General features: G+C 35.9%; 1 protein-coding gene across 4 annotated transcripts in view; it reads left to right on the forward strand.

Moving 5' to 3' along the window:
* Nucleotides 1-21,388, forward strand: part of ALCAM (activated leukocyte cell adhesion molecule) — a 206,996-nt gene that overhangs the window by 166,924 nt on the left and 18,684 nt on the right. The window contains exons 7-14 of one of the 4 annotated variants that reach the window (XM_054479818.2): nt 3,125-3,252; nt 4,793-4,925; nt 8,388-8,500; nt 10,317-10,452; nt 10,561-10,698; nt 13,292-13,420; nt 15,308-15,346; nt 15,635-15,752. In XM_054479818.2, the coding sequence (XP_054335793.1) occupies nt 3,125-3,252; nt 4,793-4,925; nt 8,388-8,500; nt 10,317-10,452; nt 10,561-10,698; nt 13,292-13,420; nt 15,308-15,346; nt 15,635-15,752 (934 nt within the window). Of the gene's footprint in view, nt 1-3,124; nt 3,253-4,792; nt 4,926-8,387; nt 8,501-10,316; nt 10,453-10,560; nt 10,699-13,287; nt 15,347-15,634; nt 15,753-21,388 lie in introns of those variants that run through there. The other 3 variants (XR_010125667.1, XM_054479820.2, XM_063661581.1) reach the window with 3 other exon arrangements.

The following is a 21,388-nucleotide window of genomic DNA, read 5'->3' on the forward strand; positions in this document are numbered from 1 at the left end:
TCAGTAATGAGGTTTTAGAGAATCTAGCTCTTTAATCTTTGTTTTGATCTGATTTCTGCCTTCTGACACTGCCTACATTTATGCCACCATTCCTCATTGCCTGTATTTCTGCAATGGATTTCAAAGTAGTATTTTTCCAATGAATTGCAAAATAGTATTTCTCTTGTCTGCCCAGCATTCTCTGTTCACCCCCAAATAAACTGCTCTCCAAACTGCCGCCAGAAATATTTTTCTAAAACACAAATGTGATAAAAACTTCTCAGTGACTCCCCAGAGCTCTCAGATTGATATCCTTCCCCCTCCCCCGATTGCAGTATGCCTTGAGTTCATTTTAGCCATGGTCCTACGGTATGTCTCAGCCCTCATCACTGCCTGATCCACTGTGTTCTGTTCTACTTTCCAGATTCCTTCTGCAGAGTAATACTTACATGCCTATGCATATGCTGTCATTTTCCCACCTTTATCATTTACCAAACACCCATTTATGTGTCAAAACCCAGCTCCAGGCCGGGTGCGGTGGCTCACGCCTGTAATCCCAGCACTTTGGGAGGCCAAGGCAGGCGGATCACAAGGTCAAGAGATCGAGACCATCCTGGCTAACACGGTGAAACCCCATCTCTACTAAAAATACAAAAAATTAGCCGGGTGCAGTGGCGGGCGCCTGTAGTCCCAGCTACTCGGGATGCTGAGGCAGGAGAATGGCGTGAACCCGGGAGGCGGAGCTTGCAGTGAACCGAGATAGCACCACTGCAGTCAGGCCTGGGCGAAAGAGTGAGACTCCGTCTCAAAAAAAAAAAAAAAAAAACCCAGCTCCAGGGTCAGTTCCTCCAGGAAGCTTCCTAGTCTCATGTATCGATGGCTACCAGGATCCCTATGCTTGTGTCATATGCAGGTTTTATGTGGTCATACTCTTAATTATTAAGTTTGGTGTCTTTACAAATAGAGGAAACGTTCATTGAGGCAGGGTTTTCAACTTATAATTCCAGCACTTAAGGCTTGCACAATATAGATGCCAAACAAATGAATAAATGAAGAAGGACTGTAGGATAAATAAATACATGAAAAGAAAATTTAAGCAGACAGTTTTGGCTGTTTTGTAGGGGTTTATATAGCAGAGTAAGAGAGAAGACTCTCACTTGAGCTGGGTTCAAGCCAAATCGTGGATACCAGGCTAAGGAATTTTTATTTTTAAACTTCATATGTTGGGAATGTGTAACAGATTTTGAGTATCATTGTAATATTCAAAGCGCTACTTCAGAAAACTGATTCAGAGGAAATATATATGAAAGGATCAAAAGGAAGGAGACTCAAGGTGAGGAACCAAGTGAAATTTGATGGCATTGCTTCAGGTGTCGGTTAATTAGGACATGGACTAGGGAAGTGTTAGTGAGAATAGAAAGGGAGAAGCAGACCCAAAATATATTGTAAAGTATTAATCATCAAGACATGGTGACTGATTGGATAAGAGAGGGCAAAGGAGAAAGCCAGGGTAATGGGCAAAATGATGATTTACTAATGGGCAGAGTAAAATTCAAAGTCAGGGGCAAACGCAGAGCAAGGGATCATTAATTTTGAGGTAAGCATGTTAGTGGACATGCAGAGTTACTGTCAAAACGCAAATGTGTTACGTTAACACTTTGACGACTCTCTAATACAAAGGGGAGCCTATTGAAAAGGGAACACAGAAAAGGGTAGTTTTAAAATAGAGAAGGAAGTCAGAGATTGCCATCCCTGGCTGTTCTGTTGTGTCAGCCTTGATCAGAGATGTGCCACAGTGACATGCCACAGGCCAAACATGAGCACTAGTCAGAGAAGGGCCAAGTAAGAAAAGCAAGAGAGGCCCAGAAACGGAAGGTCAGCAGGGCACCAAAACCAGATTTTATTTAGTTTTCAACCTCACCAGGAACTGCTGGTTAGGAAACTACTTCAGGCAAATCCAGAAAAACAAATAAGAAGTGTATTAAATCAATCACCGTTTAACCTCAGAATATACTGGACAAATATTCAGAGATGCCCAAGCATAAAGAAAAGGCAAAGAAACAATCTATAACAACCTTCTAAGTTTTTTTTATCTGCACTTTATCTATAGAAAGGTAAATAAATGACCACAAGAGATAGAACAAAGCCTCCAAAAGTATAACTTACTCATTTCACTTGTTAGCTAATAAAAAAAATAAGTTTTCATAGATAATTTTTAGTGTCACCAGTTTGGAAATATATACACACGCCTCAATAATTATTAAGTCTTGTGGAAAACATTCTATAAAACATACCTTTGCATTATATGATTTCAAAATTTATTATTCATTATATTATCCAGCAATATAACAAATGGATAGGTTAGTGGATCATTTCTAACTGCCAGCACCACTTCATTTTATTTCCTGTTTGCTAGATATGGTTCACTGTATCCAGCATTTAATTTCGTTAGCATTCTACTATTGAGTGCTGAAGCATACCCTTTAGCCCTATTTTCTCCATAAATATGACCAAAATGCAATGAAAGTTGCATCTTGGCTCCAATAAACACGACAAAATTACAATACATTTACAGTCCTGTTGATTGTGTCAAGGGTCTCCCTCAGTTCATAGGATTCATCTTTTTTTAAGCAGATCTTCTCTCCTGCATGCTGAAATCCTTGTTGGTGTTGTTTAGCTCATGTCTCCTCTTTTTATTTCATATGAAGTATTATTATACAATATGAGTATAGTGGTATATCTAATAGCTTTAGCTATTTGCTAGCTGATTTTTGTCCTTCGAAACTATAAGATTCATATAATATATAATTAAATTTCCCTATAAAAAAGCCATGCAGTTTGATTGTTCCTACGGTCTTTTATACATAAAATAATTACCACCATTCCTACCTCAGTTAAAGACATTTTGCTAAGAAGAAATTGATTTTTATGTAACAGGGTTTCTTTGTAGTTTGCCCTAACTAAGATTAGTACTTGTATAGCAAGTAGCTATTAGCTTCAATCCTTCTATAAAAAGGTATATTTAAGCAATTACCATTACTAGCTTCTTGAGAAAATTATGTACAATTTAGTCATTTACATTGTATGCACAGAGTAATTTCGGTACTTGACAAAAATGGCTAACTTGTGTCTGTAACTCTTACAGATCCTACAGAGCAGGTGACAATACAAGTGCTGCCACCAAAAAATGCCATCAAAGAAGGGGATAACATCACTCTTAAATGCTTAGGGAATGGCAACCCTCCCCCAGAGGAATTTTTGTTTTACTTACCAGTAAGTGCTTAAGTATTACTTCAGTTGGATGACTATCATTTTTCCTGTTGTTTGACTTCTACATGGATAGATTAAGTGAGAAAAAATGTGATTGCTGGAGACAAGAGACACCACCTATGAAATGTCATGTGGAAGCTTTTTCTGCACCTGCCAGTGTTCTTGCCTTTTTTTCTCAATGCTGAGAGATTTCAAGGACAAAGAGAAAAAAAAGCCAACCACAGGAAACCATAATTGCAAAAACTTAGAGTTTAATTATCCAAATAAACTGTAAGAATCTGCTCCTCAGAAGCAGATAACTACAAAATGAAAACTGATGACAGTGAATGAACTGATGTGGATTCTAAATCTGCCCACAACATTGCCCCGAACACTTCTCTAACCCTCTGAAGTAGGAATAGTTCTGTTGCACGTTATATTTAGGATAATGCTATGGCTCTTTTTTTGTCATTATGTATAATCTTGAAATGCCATTTCCTCAACTTTTCTCCATATCATAGCTGAAGGAAATGATATGCATAGAGGATACTTTGGAAAATTCCTCTCGGATGTGCTCTGCATGTCATAAGGATCTGGAAGCAGACAAGGAGAGAGCTCTCTCTGACGATGCCTGTTTGCTCTCCCGTATCTTTGTGTTTGACATCACTTTCACATTGAGGGAAGCCATAATGCAACTCAATACTGCATTTACTGCAGGGATGTGCTTACAAATTTCATCTACCACAGTACTCATTAGTATTTAAGACTGTCATTCACTACATTATTCAGAAGACTAGTATAAGTAATTTCTTTATGCTGACAGAAAACTTTGTTTCTCCTAATAAATTAGTTGCTGTTTTTGTTTCCTTTGCGAAGGAAAATTTAAAACTAATTAGGTTTCCGCTTTGGCTATCAGGGATGACAGAGCCAAATTTGTGTCTCAGTTTTAGCAATAATATCTGCTGAATATCTTTCTTTGTTAACATATATTATTCCTACATCATCTATATTTTTCCTAGTCTTAATTTCTTAATTTCTTTTCTTTTTCTTTTGTCATTTTCTTTTTTTTCCTCTCCTCTCTCTCTTTTCCTTTCACCTTTCTTTCTTTCTCATTCTTCTCATTTCATCCTTTCTTCCTCTTTACTTTCCTTCCTTCCTTCTTTCTTTCCTTCCTTTTATGTTTTTTCTTTTAATCTGGATATATGGCGTATTTCCTTTTAAGCTGCCTCAAATATTTTTGTCAAATTACATAAGGCATAAATATAAAAATAAAACATTGGACTTTTTAAAAATGCCCTTGAAACTTGAGCAAAAGCCATGCTGTCAATAAAATGAAAGTCATCAATAGAAAATAAATAAGCTCTCAAATTCCTTAAATCCAAAATATTAATTATTTACCCAGGAATCAGATGTTGGTAACACAAACTGTACTCTTTTTGTGTGATCAATGAAACACATTCCCTTTTTTATCTTACTTGATAAAATGCTATCTTCATCAAGAAATACAACTGTTCTCATTATAGCAACCAAGTATAATCATCTGACATTTTGCCTCTATCAAAAGGGACAGCCCGAAGGAATAAGAAGCTCAAATACTTACACACTGACAGATGTGAGGCGCAATGCAACAGGAGACTACAAGTGTTCCCTGATAGACAAAAAAAGCATGATTGCTTCAACAGCCATCACAGTTCACTGTAAGTCACCTATTTCTTCATCAGCAGCTTCACCTCAAGGCTTCTAATAGCTTAATGTAGCTATCTTTTCAAATAAACTGCAGGTATATCTTTCTTAAATAACATAGTTGCAATAGATGCAGTAGAGAGAGAGCATCGGGATAAGCTCAACTTTGTCCAGAGTTGCACTGCAATATTGAAACCTTGCATGGCTCTGATAACCACAACTTTTGGCAGTGGTACATCTCCATCTTCTTTCTAAGTGTCTTCAATTTGTGGTGTCAATGAACAATATTCATACGTACCTTAAAGAAACAACTCTGTATATTTTAAGAAAACATTTCCATGTTCTTGAAGTGCACCAGCTTTGCAGTTGACCCAGCATTATCATTTGTGTTACAGAATAAATTTAACACCCAAACTCAAGCAATACAAAGTTACTACAGACTCAGTTTTGGGAACAGGAAGTAGAGATCATTAGAAGTTATTTATTGGCTGAATGTACTCTATATAGAGGGGTAAGAAATTTCTGGAAACAGAACCTCTTGAAAATCACTGTGGACATAACCTTTTAACTTTTAATTTGCTTTTGATCTCCAAATACTCCAAAAGTTATATTTGCCTCGGTATAACAGAAAAAGACACACATAAATACCAGACACTTGAGTTCTTTATGTTCTAATTCATGACAGTCCATATTATTGATGTACCTCATGAATCATGGAAATGGTAAACTAATTCATACCACACCCTGGTGACACTAGAATTCAGAGTGCTTTGAGCAAATGTCAGTCTTGCTTGGAGGTATAGTACAAACTTCCTAATAAGTCCTTTGCACTCAACAGTACCATTAATAAGGTTTCCTCTAGACATCATCCACTACAATCCCACTGAGTATAAACAGACTTTAGAAATTGTCTTGAGTACATAGTTCTAACTCTTTCATTTGACTCATAATACTTTAAAGACATGTGGGATATGAGCTAAAATTTTGAGAGAGATACAGGGGGGTGCATTGGGGAATAAAGCAACCAGATGGTTGCTTCTGATTGTCTGATGTTGGAAGTGCTCCCTTGAGAGCCCTGTAAAAATAGTGGACTGTTATGTTCACAGCTGGGCCATTTCTCCATTTACTCCTTGCTTATGTTGCTTGGGTTTGAATGTGTCTACCATTAGGGGCTAGTTACAGAGAAAGCAGTAGCTTCCAGCATAACAATATTATCCAGTCCTGTTCCATGAAAATAAAATAAAATAATGAAGAGAGAGAATATAGCCAGCAGATAGAAACATATGTGGAATAGCTCTCTATTATCATTGCTCATGATGTCTTTGGGCCAATAATCAATAATCTAGTGCCTTAGAGATGGTGTGATGTGCTTATTTTTAAGAGATGCAAGGTACACAGGTCTCTAAAAGAAGAGGGCTCTTATTTACTTTACTTGTAGATAAGGCAGGGAAGGATAGATGGCAGACTGACAAAGCAAAAGACTTGGTTGCAGCCATATAGTGCCTACATGTTTAGCTGTGATGGGGGAAAATTAAACAAAAGTGTGTAAAAGTTTAATTGTATTTTAGTGCATTTAATTAGATTTAAATGCATCTTGGTTTTAACAGGTAGACTCTAACACTGGGTTTTAACTCTATTGCTGACTCTGTTCCTCCTCAAAAGCTGAAAAAAAGTATTTCAAGTAAATCAACATCTGATTCTAAATTATATGGAAACATAAAAATCCTATTTTTACCCACTTATCTTTGATTGCTTGCTTATTTTCCAAAAACAAGATTTGTTTCCTTTTCAAACATGTCTAAAGGAAGTGTGGGTAGAGAAGCACCAACCCATTCTTGCACATGTTTGCAGAATAGACTGCTCATCAAGTCTCACAGCCTACAAATTCCTAGTTGCTGATGAAAGTCACTGTTTCCCTGCCAATATATGCACACATAGAGTCTTCATCCGAGCTTTCAAAGTCCATCATTGTCCTGTAAAATTGTTTATCTCCTCTCTGGAAAATTAGCTATCCAGCTAACAAAAACTTCTAACTCATCCAGAATAAAATTTTCATCTAAATACAATTCACCCAAATATTCCAAGGAAACTCCACTTTTCTACATGATGGTACATGGTTTTATATTAATGAGAAACTGAGAAAGCATGCTCCTTCCCTTCATTCATTCAATAGTAATGTTTGAGGGTCTACCATGTGTCAGCCACTGTGGATATATCAGTGACAAACCAAGTTACAATCACTACCTTCATGGTGCTTTCAGTCTGATAGGAGAGACGAACTTTAAAAATGATGTTGCAGTCAACAAGTTGCAGTTATGACATGTTAAACCAAGGAGAAACTCAGAGTGTAATGGCAAGTCTTCATACTGTAGAACAAAGACACAACTCCTAGTGTGGCAAGCATGGTCCTCTTCAGTCTGGTCTCAATGAATTGTATGAGTTTAACTTCCATGAGTTGTCACCACTTATACCCAATTACTCACCGTTACAAAATCTGCCAAGCTTTCTCATCTCTTTGCCTTTGCTTGTGTGACCAAAGTTTTCCTTACATCTTCCCCCATCAAAGTCCTTCTCAACCATCAGAGGCCACAAACATATAGTGTTCCCTTTACAAAGCCTTTATTACTGCTTTGAAATTCAGTTTGGCTCTGTTCTCTATACTTCCATTAAGTCTTCATTTGTACCTCTGTTTCTAGCCTGCCTTTCATCTTTCAACAAATATTTACTGAACTCCAAATCAGTGTCAGGTTTGCTACTAGGTGCTGATTTTATGGGCTGTGTGTTATAGTTAGCATAGTACCTCTACCTCATTGACTTATAAGGTCATTATTTATCTCTGAATCTCTCATCAGTGCTTGGGACATTGTAGCTGTACAATAAATACTTGTTCAATTGAGTTGGAATTTTCTCATACAGATCAGACTATGACAGTCAGATTTTTATAAAAATTGTTTTCCATCAACTGGATGAGAAATGGAATAGCACTTTTTAAAAATATCTGCTGCTATAGTAAATTCTCTCTGAAGAAACACAACTACTATCTCATGGTTTTTCAATTTATCACCTGCTGTCTAAAGATGCTTGATTTTCCAACATTTATGCCTTACTGTCTCTTTATATAATATTTACCTAGTCATCATCTTTATTTTCTTCCAGAAGTGACTTAAGATTTTTTTTTCTTAAGGTGATAGGCCCTAGGGGAATATTTATATCCCCTCAAAATATCAATCATGTTAACTGCAAATAAATGGATAATCAATTAGATTGACCATTCTCTTGTCTAAACTAGTCTCAAGGCTGGCTTGAAAAACTAGGCTAATCATGCTATAGTCCAATTATTTTAGTCATATAAATCAGTTCTGGATGTTCAAATGCAGTTAGAAGAAATTTATTTTCTTTCATCTTTTCTTCTCCAAAATATTTTGACTATCTTACATTTCAGAGTTAGCACTTTGAACAGATTTTCTGCTTCACAGATTTGGATTTGTCCTTAAACCCAAGTGGAGAAGTGACCAGACAGATTGGTGATGCCCTACCTGTGTCATGCACAATATCCGCTAGCAGGAACGCAACTGTGGTATGGATGAAAGTAAGTAATATTTTTAGTACTACACCGCTGTTTGGTTTGATTTCTTTTTAGGTTTCTTATGCACTTTATATTGTATTCAGGTAGATATATTCATGGATGTGTTTATATACCAGCTCTCTCTCTCTCTCTCTCTGTTTCTGATAAGAGAAATAAAATAACAATAAAATTTTAGAGGTGCTCAACACAGTGACATCCATAATTGGTGTTCTGAAACTTAGTTTGGGGTGTAATGTCAATTATGTGTATATACTAATTATACACACACACCACACGCATGTGTGCACATACAAACATAGTTATATACCACAGGGCTTAATAATTTACAATGTGTTTTTGCCCACATTATCCTTACGTGATATTTACAACAACCCTGTGAAATACAAAGATTATTATTTTCCCCACATTCTTCATATAAAGAAATTGAAGGGAAATAAATCAGAAAGCTCATAACTGACAGAGTAGAGACTCAAGGCCAGACCTTACTGAGTATAAATACTATGCTTTGGTAAGACACCTTTTGTCTCTCTGCTGCTGAGACCACTCTTAAGTTTCTGAAAACAGGTTCTACTGGATCAAGAGCTCCTAGAAAGCAATCCCTTTTATCCCTGAGCTATAGTAGAATACCTGGAACATAGCAGGAGTTAATTCAGTATTTCCTGAACAACTGCTTATACTCTTGTAATTGTCTGAAATGTAGGCCATTGGCTATCCTTTCAGAGTAAGGAAGTGTGACTGATAATTGGTGATTTGAGACAAGGTTATCACCAAAGCAAAAGGTTGTGATTGTGATCCCTCCACTTAAACCCTTGGCTAGTATATCCAAACTCCCAGTGCATTTGTTACCAGAGCATGACATGTGACAAGAACCCTTAACCCATGATGGGTTCAGAAAACACACATACCATTTGAAATAGAAGTTGACAATAATTACCTTTATAAGAAACTGTGGAGAAATATTTTTCTAGAGTTTCTTTTTAATGGAAATATATTGATGAAATTATTTTGTATTGCTTTACTGCCTGCCTTTTGATCCTTTTTAACACTCGATCCTCTGTTACTTGTTGTCTTATTCTGTGAACTCAGTTTCTTATTGTACTCTTTCAGCCACAGCCTCATCACAACTTGTTCACTAAAATAAAGTGCCACTTCCTATGCTGCAATCTAGCATGATATGTTTGTAGTAATCAGTGATCACAAGGCTAGACAAGTTCTAGGCAACTAGACTAATTCATAATCATTTGAACACTCATTGCATGTTTTACTATAGGACTAGAGAAACTAAGTTTACTGTGGTTTAAACTGTTTTTACAATCAACTGCAATCACTATTATGAATTAACTGTCATGAACAGCTCATGTATTCAAAATAGTGATGATCAGTATTCCCTGATTATTGGTTAGTTAATGGGGAGTGGGAAAAAATATCCTAATGGACAAAGACCACATAATCTTAGGATTATGTGTAGTTGCCTGCTTAGGAGCATTTCAATTCCTGACATAATAGGATTATTTTCTGTATATCAGGTGATTTTTTAAAATTAAATGATACCTTTCCTTTGTTCATAGAAATTGGAATAAAACACTTTCCAAATCATAAATTCAGTAAATGAAAGAGCCTGAAATAAAAATCTGACATGTCTGACTCTAAAACCACAAAAGAAAAAGGAAATCTATTTTGAAAGCATCTGAAGTTAAGAAAAAGAAGTTTGCATTTATATTATTCCCAGAAGAATCATTTTAGGCTTAATTATTATCTAATAAATACACTGAGAATTTTAATTCTGCCACATGAGGTAATTTACTTTTTATTTAATCAGGATAACATCAGGCTTCGATCTAGCCCGTCATTTTCTAGTCTTCATTATCAGGATGCTGGAAACTACGTCTGCGAAACTGCTCTGCAGGAGGTTGAAGGACTAAAGAAAAGAGAGTCATTGACTCTCATTGTAGAAGGTAATAAAATACTTGGGCACTAATTCAAATTGTTCTTTGAGAATTTTATACCTGGTTTCTTTTATGATCTCAGTTCAACATCTTATTCTAATTGTAATGATATTTCAGGCAAACCTCAAATAAAAATGACAAAGAAAACTGATCCCAGTGGACTATCTAAAACAATAATCTGCCATGTGGAAGGTTTTCCAAAGCCAGCCATTCAATGGACAATTACTGGCAGTGGAAGCGTCATAAACCAAGCAAGTATTTGTCTTCTTGTTATATGCTGCACTTTGTCCAATGTGGTTTTTTTTTCCTTCGTGAACCTACGCTATAGGTTGGTTTGTTACCACGTAAAATTTGCAGTGTATAGGTTGGTTTGTTACCACATAGAATTTGCAGTACATGCTCAGAGGAAGCTTTTGCTAACTTCTTAATTTTCCCAGAGGAAGAACATGGCTCAAAGAGAAATTTTATCCCAGGGCCATGGAGAAGGGAAGAACCATTGTGCCATGGTCAGTATCTGTTTTTAAAAGAGTATAAATTAGGTATTACTTCGTGATCATTCATTCCTGAAATTTGAGTGATTGAAACATTAAGATATACACTTTTCTGCAAAATAAGCTCATGCATCTCAGTATAAGTGAACTCTAATACTGTGCTCAACTTATGCACATTAAGGGGTATTTCTTCTTAAAACTATGTCCTCGTGTAGGAATGGTGGAGAAGAACACAGTTACTGCTTATGAATGTGTGGTCTGACATGCCTATGCAGTGCTAGGGCCAGAATAAGGCAAGCTACATATATAGTGTCTAGGATGTGCCCTTCTGAACAAAAGGGTCATAAACCAGACCTCAATATTTGTATCTTTTTATTTTAGTAATAGTAAAGGGTTAAGGATTTGTTAACACTACCTGTTATTTTCTCTTACTATTAAGTCTTTGACCCTCCCCTTAAAGGAAAAATGAGAATCTGGCCTACCATTAGGGATTCAGAACTGTAATCCCAGTAAATTGCCAATCTGCTTGGGTTGCTGACATACTTGTTAATTCCATTGTTCTCTACGACAGTCTTCATGTCTCCCTCTTCTCAGTGTAATCTGTAAAGGCTTCTCAGGAGCACCCAGAGGTACCACTGGATTATTTAAATCTTCTGTGCTTCTCAGATTTTGACCCAGTTGAAATTTGAGAAGACATATATAAAGCAAAGAGCTGCCAATTAATTTTAAGTTAAAATCTCCACTCTTCCTCTGTCTAGGGAAGTTGGGCCACTGTCCCAGCTTACGCCATGCAGTTTTGCAGTGCAAAGTGGATTTTGGCTCTTTCAACTATAGGTAATGCATATATAGCTGCATAACTCTAGATATGGAAAGCCCTCAAAAGAGTAGGCACACGAAGTGAATGACTCCTGATTTGGTTAAGTGTGATGGGGACACACAGTAAGAAAGCATGTAAGAGGAGGCAAAGAAGCTCTGGGCTCCTCAAACCTAGGAAAATGCAGTTTTCTTGGTTTGGAATAAAGACTTGAACCATCTAAATTGCCGACAATGTGCAGATCTATTTTTAGCATCAAAAATGGTTGTTTCTTTTCTACTCTATTGTTTTTGCTTTCTAGTTCAATTAAGTGATAAGTGCAGCAAAAAAGAACCTTTAGATACTGGTAATACAGACATAGAAAACAGATACATAAGCAGACAGTAAATTTTTGATTAATGAAAAGATATGAGGATTTAAAAGACCATCCTAGAAATGAGAAAATATATTTTGTAGAGTTTAAAGGAACAAAAACAAAGATTCAGCGAGAAAGTCAGATGAAAAATCCTAGTAGGAAGTGAAAAAATAGCAGGTAAATTTACTATGAGGATAAAAATAATAATGCCATTTTTCACTGTGAAGGAGAAAGATTGATTCTGGCCCACTGGGTGATATGTTATTTTTCTTGTTGTGGGTTTGTGCTGATGCATCCATAATCTTTTATTTGTTCCCTTCTCAGATACATGGTGAATCTGTTATTTTACAACTACAAGATGTCTCTGCCCCTCCTCCACCCCCAGCAACTAGAAGATACCCAAAACAGGAGAATAGCTCTTGTCCTCAAGGCACTTACCGTATAGTTGAGGAGAAAGCCAACAATATAGAAAGAGAAAAATGTAGGGAATGAGTTCATAAGATGACCGAGAAAAGAGTGCAAGTACATTATTTGCCTCAACCTTGTTGAGTTTAGGAGTCAAATCCTAGGGATGAGATTAAAGTAAATTGTATTTTATATTTGAAGGAATTAAATGCAGTGATTACCCTCATAACACCTCACAAACATCAGAGGGACAGCAATCACTGAAAAATCATCCATCGTCTGTATTTACAACAGAAAACTTTAGAAAAAAATGGTTTCATGTACCCATGAGCAAATTATACATACATATGTACTTTGATATAATGGTTTAAGATAAAGGAATTAATTCCCACAGTGAAGAACAGTGACTAAATTTATAAACAATTAAATTCATAGATTTATTGGTGGAAAGTTGGTGGTTAAATAGTCACCAATTAATTATTTTGAAACAAGTATCATCAGGCCAAAATATTGACTAAACCTGAGATTCTATTTAAAGAGTTTAATGAACTTAATTATTAGAATTCACAAAAGAAACATAAACAGAAATTTCATTATGGATTTATGAATCTTTGTAGACATTGGCATACATCGGTCTTGATCTATGATCTTACATAGGTTTCGAACACCAGAACGCTCTATAGAGCACCACACCTATCCTATTACAGTCATCATTACTCTTTCCTATGCTTTTTAATCCATTTTGATTTCTAAACCCACCTTTTTTCTTCTTTTTCCAGACAGAGGAATCTCCTTATATCAATGGCAGGTATTATAGTAAAATTATCATTTCCCCTGAAGAGAATGTTACATTAACTTGCACAGCAGAAAACCAACTGGAGAGAACAGTAAACTCCTTGAATGTCTCTGCTAGTGAGTATTTTATTTCTGGCATTACAAAAGTAAGAAAATTTGAAGTTATTCTTCATTAGTTTAAAGTCTTCAATTCCATCTTCCTGTACTGCATTATGGTAAGTTTTATTTATTTATTTTGCATTTGGTATCATCATCATAAGGTTATTTTTTCTTTTTTCCTGTTCATTCTTGTACTATCCTTGTCTTGACAGTTAAATCATTTCATGTTTTATGGGTCAGAGGCCTTATCCTGTATAGGAATAGTTCCCAAAAGCAACAGAGAACAAAAAATAAGTTTCTCTTATTTAATTCATGCTTTATGTTCAGAGTGGAGATAATTCAAAGATCATCTTAAAACATTTTTGTAACAGTTTTAAATTTGGTAAATTTTTAATTCCCTTTGATCTATTATTTTGCTTTCTAATTCTTTGTGGTATTTATCCTACTCTTATGTTGTACTAGAATGCCACAAGCTTAAAGTCATTTAGCAAACTAGCAAGAGTGATTTTAGAATTCATGAATCTAGTTTACAAAATTGTTCCTTTTGTCATATCATATTTAAACTATAGCCAAAAATCAAATAAGTGAAACTATCTTAGAGAATGTGGAAAAATCTGTCGATGTTGAAATCAAGGTAATACATACATGCCAACAGCAGCTTCTTCAGAAAACAATTGTCATTTAATGTGAAATTGTCCATAATCTTCAATTCTATAGTTGTTCCTATTGCTTTGTCAACCTTAAATCAGGACTGGCCTAGAATGAGGCTCAGTTCTGGACAGGATGCTAACTGACTTGCCAAACTTTTATTCTTCATTCCGTTGGAAACCTGTATATGAAATTAGCAGGCTAGGACTACACTAGCTGGAAATTAGCAAGAGCTAGGAGAAAACAATCGTTGAAAAATAATGGTCTCTCACAGATTATGACTGGAATATAAAGGCCTAATGGAGTGACAGGAGAAAAGAACCAAACAAATTTAACTCTAAAATAGGAGCATTGACTTCTCAGAATGCAATTCAGTGAGTATTAATTTGTCCCACCTAGGAAGAGAACCTACCCTTTCTTCCTGAACACAAGTTTCTCTTTTTATGTTAACCCATTGAATGGTATGCTTCAGTTTTCTAGGCCTTGCAGTGACTTTACCAACATTTAATACAGTCGTTTTCAAATTCAGTGAGCACCTCCTGAGATGCCAATTTAGCATGTATGAGGAGAGGTCCGGGAATCTGCATTTTATCAAATGTCACTGGCAGTTCCAATGCATGCCCATGCACTTTGAAGATTATTTGTAGAGTTTAATATTAGATAATAACTCAACACAGTGGTAATTCTTAAAATGAACCAAGAGCATGGCACTATGAGAGTCATTTGGAGGGCTTTGCAAACATCATATATGTTGCTTCTTAATCTCGGAGGTATCCCCAATTTTAACCTCTACTCCTACTACTTTGAGAACATCTCTAGTGGTAAGTCCTTGACACTAGAGGATGACAATGAATTCTCCTATATCGAGCAGGAAAGTTGAGAAAAGTTGATAAACACCACACTGTAGACTTCCTAGGTGCCAACTTGTTTCCCTAAAAAAAGAATGACTATTAAAAGGGGGTGGATAGTGGGAAAATCAATATGGAATTCAGATTAATTCTATAGGTCATCAGTTATGAAATTTTCTATGGTAGATTAATATCTTTGCAGTTTAGCTCCTCTCCTTTCCTTAAAACAAGATTAATTTCTTTGTAGGCAAGGTCATACTTTCTTAAGTGTGATTTTTTTTTTTTACTCTTAGCTATAGAATAGACATTTTATCTTTGAGTATTATTACATCATACTATAATGGTAAAGGTGACTTTCATATATCAACAAATTTTGTTTTTAATTTCATATTAACATTTTTCATTTCAGTAAGTATTCCAGAACACGATGAGGCAGACGAGATAAGTGGTAGGTACTATGCTGCCGACTCTTCTTCCTTGACTATCAGCTCAAGATTTATGAAGTGTCATGGTATAAGTAATTTTCTTAGCTGTCCACAATTTTGACTTGAATTAAAATACCAAATCAGACAAGATAGTAAGAATGCTAAAATTTTACCCTTTAAAAATCACAAGTTTGCATGTTGATTACTGTAGTGAGCTTTATTAATTTTTAATACAAAGTAATAGCTAGATTGACTTTCTGAAAATCCTTGGCATTGTCTATAATTGCATGGACTTTTCTTCTTTGTTGCAGATGAAAACAGAGAAAAGGTGAATGACCAGGCAAAACTAATTGTGGGAATCGTCGTTGGTCTCCTCCTTGCTGCCCTTGTTGCTGGTGTCGTCTACTGGCTGTACATGAAGAAGTCAAAGTGAGTTGTGGAAAAAAGATCTTCATCGTTCATTGACTTTCATTGGGAGAAAATACAATGTGCTAATTTTGCTCACTCCAGTCGTGCATATAATTTATACAATAAGGAAGACGTATCCCCCAAATCAGGTTGATTATATATTTTGTTTGAACTAATTTTGACTACACTGCCTTTGTCAGGGACATGGCCTGGGATACTGTTTCACATATGTCCCTTTATTTGTCTCAATCAATAGTCTGAATTCAATTATTTAATTTTTCCAGTGCTTGAGTGAATTTTTTAAAGCATATACTTCCTAAAGGTCAACCACCATAGACATTTTGGTTGAGGTTGGAGAAGATTCATTAAAAGTACCTAGTACATCTTGTAGGGACTGCCAGGTGTCTTTGCCGTGACACAACTGGCCAGCAGTGAAACTGCTACTGAGGTAGGAATATCTTATTGTTATTACTCCCATGTTCTAGTTAGTTGACTTTGATCCATATAAGAGTCTGTATCAGAGAAAAACGTCATTATGTCAACTTGAGTTTTTAAAAATGGATTAGTCAAAGTACCAAGACTACTTTAAAAATGCTTTAGAGATGTTAAACATTATTAGTTATATGATATTACAGATAGTATGAAACTTACAAATTATCTAACAGTGGTTTATAAGGAAAATCCGATGAACCAATGAAGATTCTTAACATACACACATGCCTTATACTTCTCATCATCTCACTCCCAATCCTAGATTCAGATACCATTGATAGGGGTGGGGTTCCAGCATTTGCACTTTTAAAAAGTTTCACTGGTAATTCTGCAGCATGCTGCTAGTTTCAAACATGGGTTTTAAACCATCTTATCTTATAAATGTGTAAACTAATTTTTGCAATGGGATGTCTATAGCTAGTGGAACTTTGGACTTAATTTTATATTATGTCTGATATGTCCCCTTTAAAAAATGTAAGAAAGTTGACTTAGAATCAAAAGAAAAATCAGATTTACATCAGGACCCATGATCTCACCCTGTAAAGATACCAATTCCAATGAAGCAATATTCAAATGGAGCTGCCATCCAAGGGAGGCAGAAGCTCTGAAATTTTGAAGTCACATAGCAGCATGAGCATGTATTGAGCTCATGTTCTCACAGCACATCTATAAAGTACACACCATTATTATTCATATTTTACATTTGAAAAGTCTGAGGCAGAGAATGGTTAAATGACTTGCCTAAGGTTACGTAGTTTGTAAGGCACAGAATTGTTATTTGATTTAAGGCAGTGATGTTTTAGAATCTTTGTGTTTAAGGGGTAGACCATACTTTCTCTCACTTGCTTTATTTTGTGCCACATCAGGCAGAAACATTTCTCCTGTTGTGTGTTGTCACTGACGCACACGATGTCCACTCACATGAGGGCACAACTGCTCCTCATCTTGGCCTTTCTCTCCTTAGTCTTAAGCAGCCCACACCAATACTTGGTATACGAGTCAGTATTCTCCAGAGAATCAGACCAGTAGAGTGTGTGTGTGTGTGTGTGTGTGTGTGTGTGTGTGTGTACAAAGAAAGTTTTATTATAAGAAATTGACTGACATGATTATAGAGGCTGAGAAGTACCAAAATCTGCAGTCAGGAAGCTGGAGACACAGTAGAGTTAGTGTGTAGTCCCAGTCTATGTCCAAAAGCCTGAGAACCAGGAAGGTGTAAGTTCCAGTCTGAAACCCAGATGGGCTAAAACCCAGGAAGAACTAATGTTTCTGTCCCAGACTGGAAGCAAGAAAAAATGTCCCAGCTCAAGTGGTCAGGTAAGAAGTTCCCTCTTACTAAGCCTTTTTTGTTCCATTCATATCTTCATTGATTAAATGAGGACCACCCACATAGACAAGGGCAATCTGCTTTACTTAGCCTACTGATTCAATTCAAATGTTAATCTCACCCGGAGACACCCTCACAGACACAGCCACAATAATGTTTGACCAAATGTCTGTGTACCACACGACCCAGTCAAATTGACACATAAAATTAACCATCACAACTTGCTAACAAATATGTTCTTTTTCTCAATGAACATTTTACCTATAAACACCTCACATGGGTTTGTGTCCATAGCATCTATAGAAAATTTGGAAGACCTGTGCTATGTAAGTGAAAGGAAAAGCAAGCAGTCGCCCAGAGGCAACATCCATTTTATGGAAGTTCTCCTTCTATGTGTACAGGTTTCCTGATATTCAAATCTTATCCTCCCTTTATAATCCATGATAATTTACTCAAAAATCCAACAGCTTGCGTTCTAGGGTATTTTCATTTTATTATGACTTCTGAATACTTCACAGTAATTTTATTTCTTAAAATAATGAAAATAAAATTGCCCTGTATCTTGAAAATTAGCTGGAAAAAAAAACTATAATTCTCTACATTAGGGTCAAATAAATGTTAAATTCTTGGAGCACCCCCAACATCCAGTATCTCATCAGACACCATTTGTCCCTCTATCAATAAAATAAATTTGTGTGTGTGTATGTATTCTTTCCTTTGTTTCTTCTTGTGGTAACCCCAAATTAAAATGATGGATAAATATATGCTGGACACTGACTTCATGGTGTCTTTAGGTGAAAGCCTCAAGCATTTCCTTTAAAGTATTTCATTACATTAAGCTCAACTTCTACCACCTGACCTGAACATTCATCTAAATAACTGTTACCTAATCGAAAAGTTCACCAACTCTGACAGTTGATATTATTGGTAATCAAAGTAATAAATTGCAATTCTCATCTGAAGCATCAAGGCTTTTTATTAAGAATTTGTGGAATACTTCAGATTTGCTAAGTGCTTTGCATTCCTGATTAGTTATTCCTTGCTTGCGCCTTCTGAAATAAGCCAGCATTTTTGGAATATGAATTAGTCTTCTTAACCCTTCAAGCTGCTCATGCAGAGTAAGTTCAGATTCACAATAAGATCTTTCAAGTTAAGAATGTCTAAGGCCATTTTTGTGATACAGCTAGCAAAGCAGTGAAATTTTAGCAACATTTAGCAAAGTTCTTTGCACTGATAATTTTAAAAGTCATTGGAGAAAGATAAGAGAAACAATCTTTTGTTTCTAGTAAAATTTAAGAGTACATTTGCTAATATACCTAGTGGCTATTTAGCCAGCATTCACTCCTTATTCCAGTAATAGAAGCTAAATATTTTTATTATAATTTTCAAAAATGGAAAACTGGAGCAAGAAAGACTTAGCAATTGTGTTCTTTTCCCATTGTGAAATGACATATTCATTTAGGAGTAAGGACTCATGACTCTTTTGCTGCTTTAATCCATATAACTTCCCAATGGAAGTGTTTTGTTAAAAAAAAAACTGAAGATGTTTTGATGATGAGAATAGATGACTCTGATTTTTTTTCCATGTATGTAGGGTATTAACTATCAGAGTCAGGAAAAGGCATTAATTAGTCCATCCTATATCTAGTTGTTTAACAGGTAGAAAAGCACTGAAGAACTAGAGATATTTCAGTGGTTACTTTCTACTGTGTTTTCCATTTCTCTCATCCCTGTCCTCCAAACATGGTTTTTAGTTCTACAGGAAGTTAAATGTTACTATTTGAGATCCATTCCTATCTTGCATATCTCATAGTACAAGAACTAATGAAAAATTAAAAGAGCTGAAGTTAAAGGAAAAATGTAAAGGCAGAGTGATGTAGCCACAAACTTCTTCACAAATATATTAGGACCATAATTTCAAGGTTGGTTGTATTTAAGAGACTCTGACCTCCATACTTCTTAAAACTAAACTGGAAGCAAGTGTTAACCAAACATTTGTAATCTCAAAATAGTCATTGTGTAAATCTTGGAAACTTACTGAGAGATTTACCTTTTGCAACTCTGGAACTCAAGACTATTTTCATGAAAATTAGTGTGTAATATATAAATAATCTGGACATCTAAAAGTCAGAAATACCCTTTGTTAGTTCTGCCTTATACGATGCTTTATTATTCCAGCACTTTCTTGGAAGAAAACAGAGACAATCCTAAATTGGCTGAAGGGCTAAAGAGGACTTGCCTACAACACTGAAACCTCAATAAACAATGTTATGTTAACATTGTTAAAATTAACAATGTTAATTAAGCCTTTCTAGAATCCTCCCTGTTGGTGTCTCTTAATATATGGAACACGATCTTGCAAGAAAGTTGATTTTAACTGAATTCTATTTCCCAGTCAATACTCAGCTAAAAGCAAATATATGTTCTCATAAGGGAAGAGGGACTCCTCACTGAATAAATTGAAAAGATAGTGCTGGAGGACCACTTACAGCACATTTTAAGTGACTTTTCTCATTTATCACTACATGAGAACCTACCGTTTTTCTCTTTTTTTGGTATTTTTTACTGAAATGCTCAACAATTTAATGAGGTACATACAATTAACCCCATTTTGTAGTATCTAAGTCTCAGTGGTATTAACCTGCTCAAGATATCATAAGTAGTGTCTTATTCCAAATTCCATATAGTATTTTCAAATCTATTTTGCTGCCTTACCAGGACGTTTTTTGGAATTAAAATTTTAGCTCTGACTTTGATTGGCTGCTGGCATTTAATTGGTACTATGGAGGAAAGGGTATGATCTTAAGGGCAGGCTGACACAGCCTCTCTCTCCACTTGTATGAGAAGTCAGACTAATCCAAATGTTGACTTCTCTCCACTTGTATGAGAAGTCAGACTAATCCAAATGTTGACTTCTCTCTCTTTCTCTACCCATGACCTAGCCAGCTGCCAGAAAGAAGAAAAGAAAATACCTCACTATCTTATCAAACCATAAATAACAGAGGGGACTTGAGAGGAAATAAAATAATGTGGAAATGCCAGAGTCTCCATCTAGTCAATCACAGGGTCACCGGCCACTCATAGGGCAGCACCATCCATGGCCCTCTCCTCTTCTACTGCATGTGACCTGAAAGTTTCCACAAGGAAGAAAGGGCTTGCATCAAAATATAATGTGTTCATATTTCAAAATTTCCTCTCTATATATTCGTGTCATTTTATTTTTTTAAAAAAGATCACACTTGTTTTAAATATATTTTCCAAAGGTGAAGGAACAAAAAAGTCCCATTCTCTGGCATGAGCCAGGCTGTATGTGTCCCATCATCTACCCTAAAGAAACATTTTGAGCTGTGATGCTGAGTGCATGCAGGTGGCTCCCTGTTTTCATGCACATTCAGTATAGTTGCGTTTTTTTTGATCCGCCAGCCTTTTACCTAATGGTTGTCATATTCACTATTGACCAGGATGGAAAAGCCATTTTCTGTTTTCACTGAGGACACAAGGATTACCTATTTCTTTGTAGAGTCTTAGAAATTCTAAAGATATATAATTTTAGTGAGGAATTTCTTTGTAAAGTCTTAGAAATTCTAAGGTTATACAATTCTAAGTTGTAGTAATAAGACCAACTATTTATTCTTCTCTGTTTCCTTCTTCAATCAAGAAATTGCTCACAACTCTCAGTGGGGATTAGTGTCCTGCTCTCCTCCTCTAGTTTTCCATTAAACTTGGCCCAAGGGGAGACTCCTTCTACTGATCTGTGACCAAAGAAGGGGAAAAATAACCATACTCCTGGGCATGACCCTAACTACCTGCACAGGTGTCAATGGCCAGTTTGCCGGAAGTG

Source organism: Pongo pygmaeus, chromosome 2, assembly GCF_028885625.2.
Source record: "Pongo pygmaeus isolate AG05252 chromosome 2, NHGRI_mPonPyg2-v2.0_pri, whole genome shotgun sequence".
Lineage (NCBI taxonomy): Eukaryota > Metazoa > Chordata > Mammalia > Primates > Hominidae > Pongo > Pongo pygmaeus.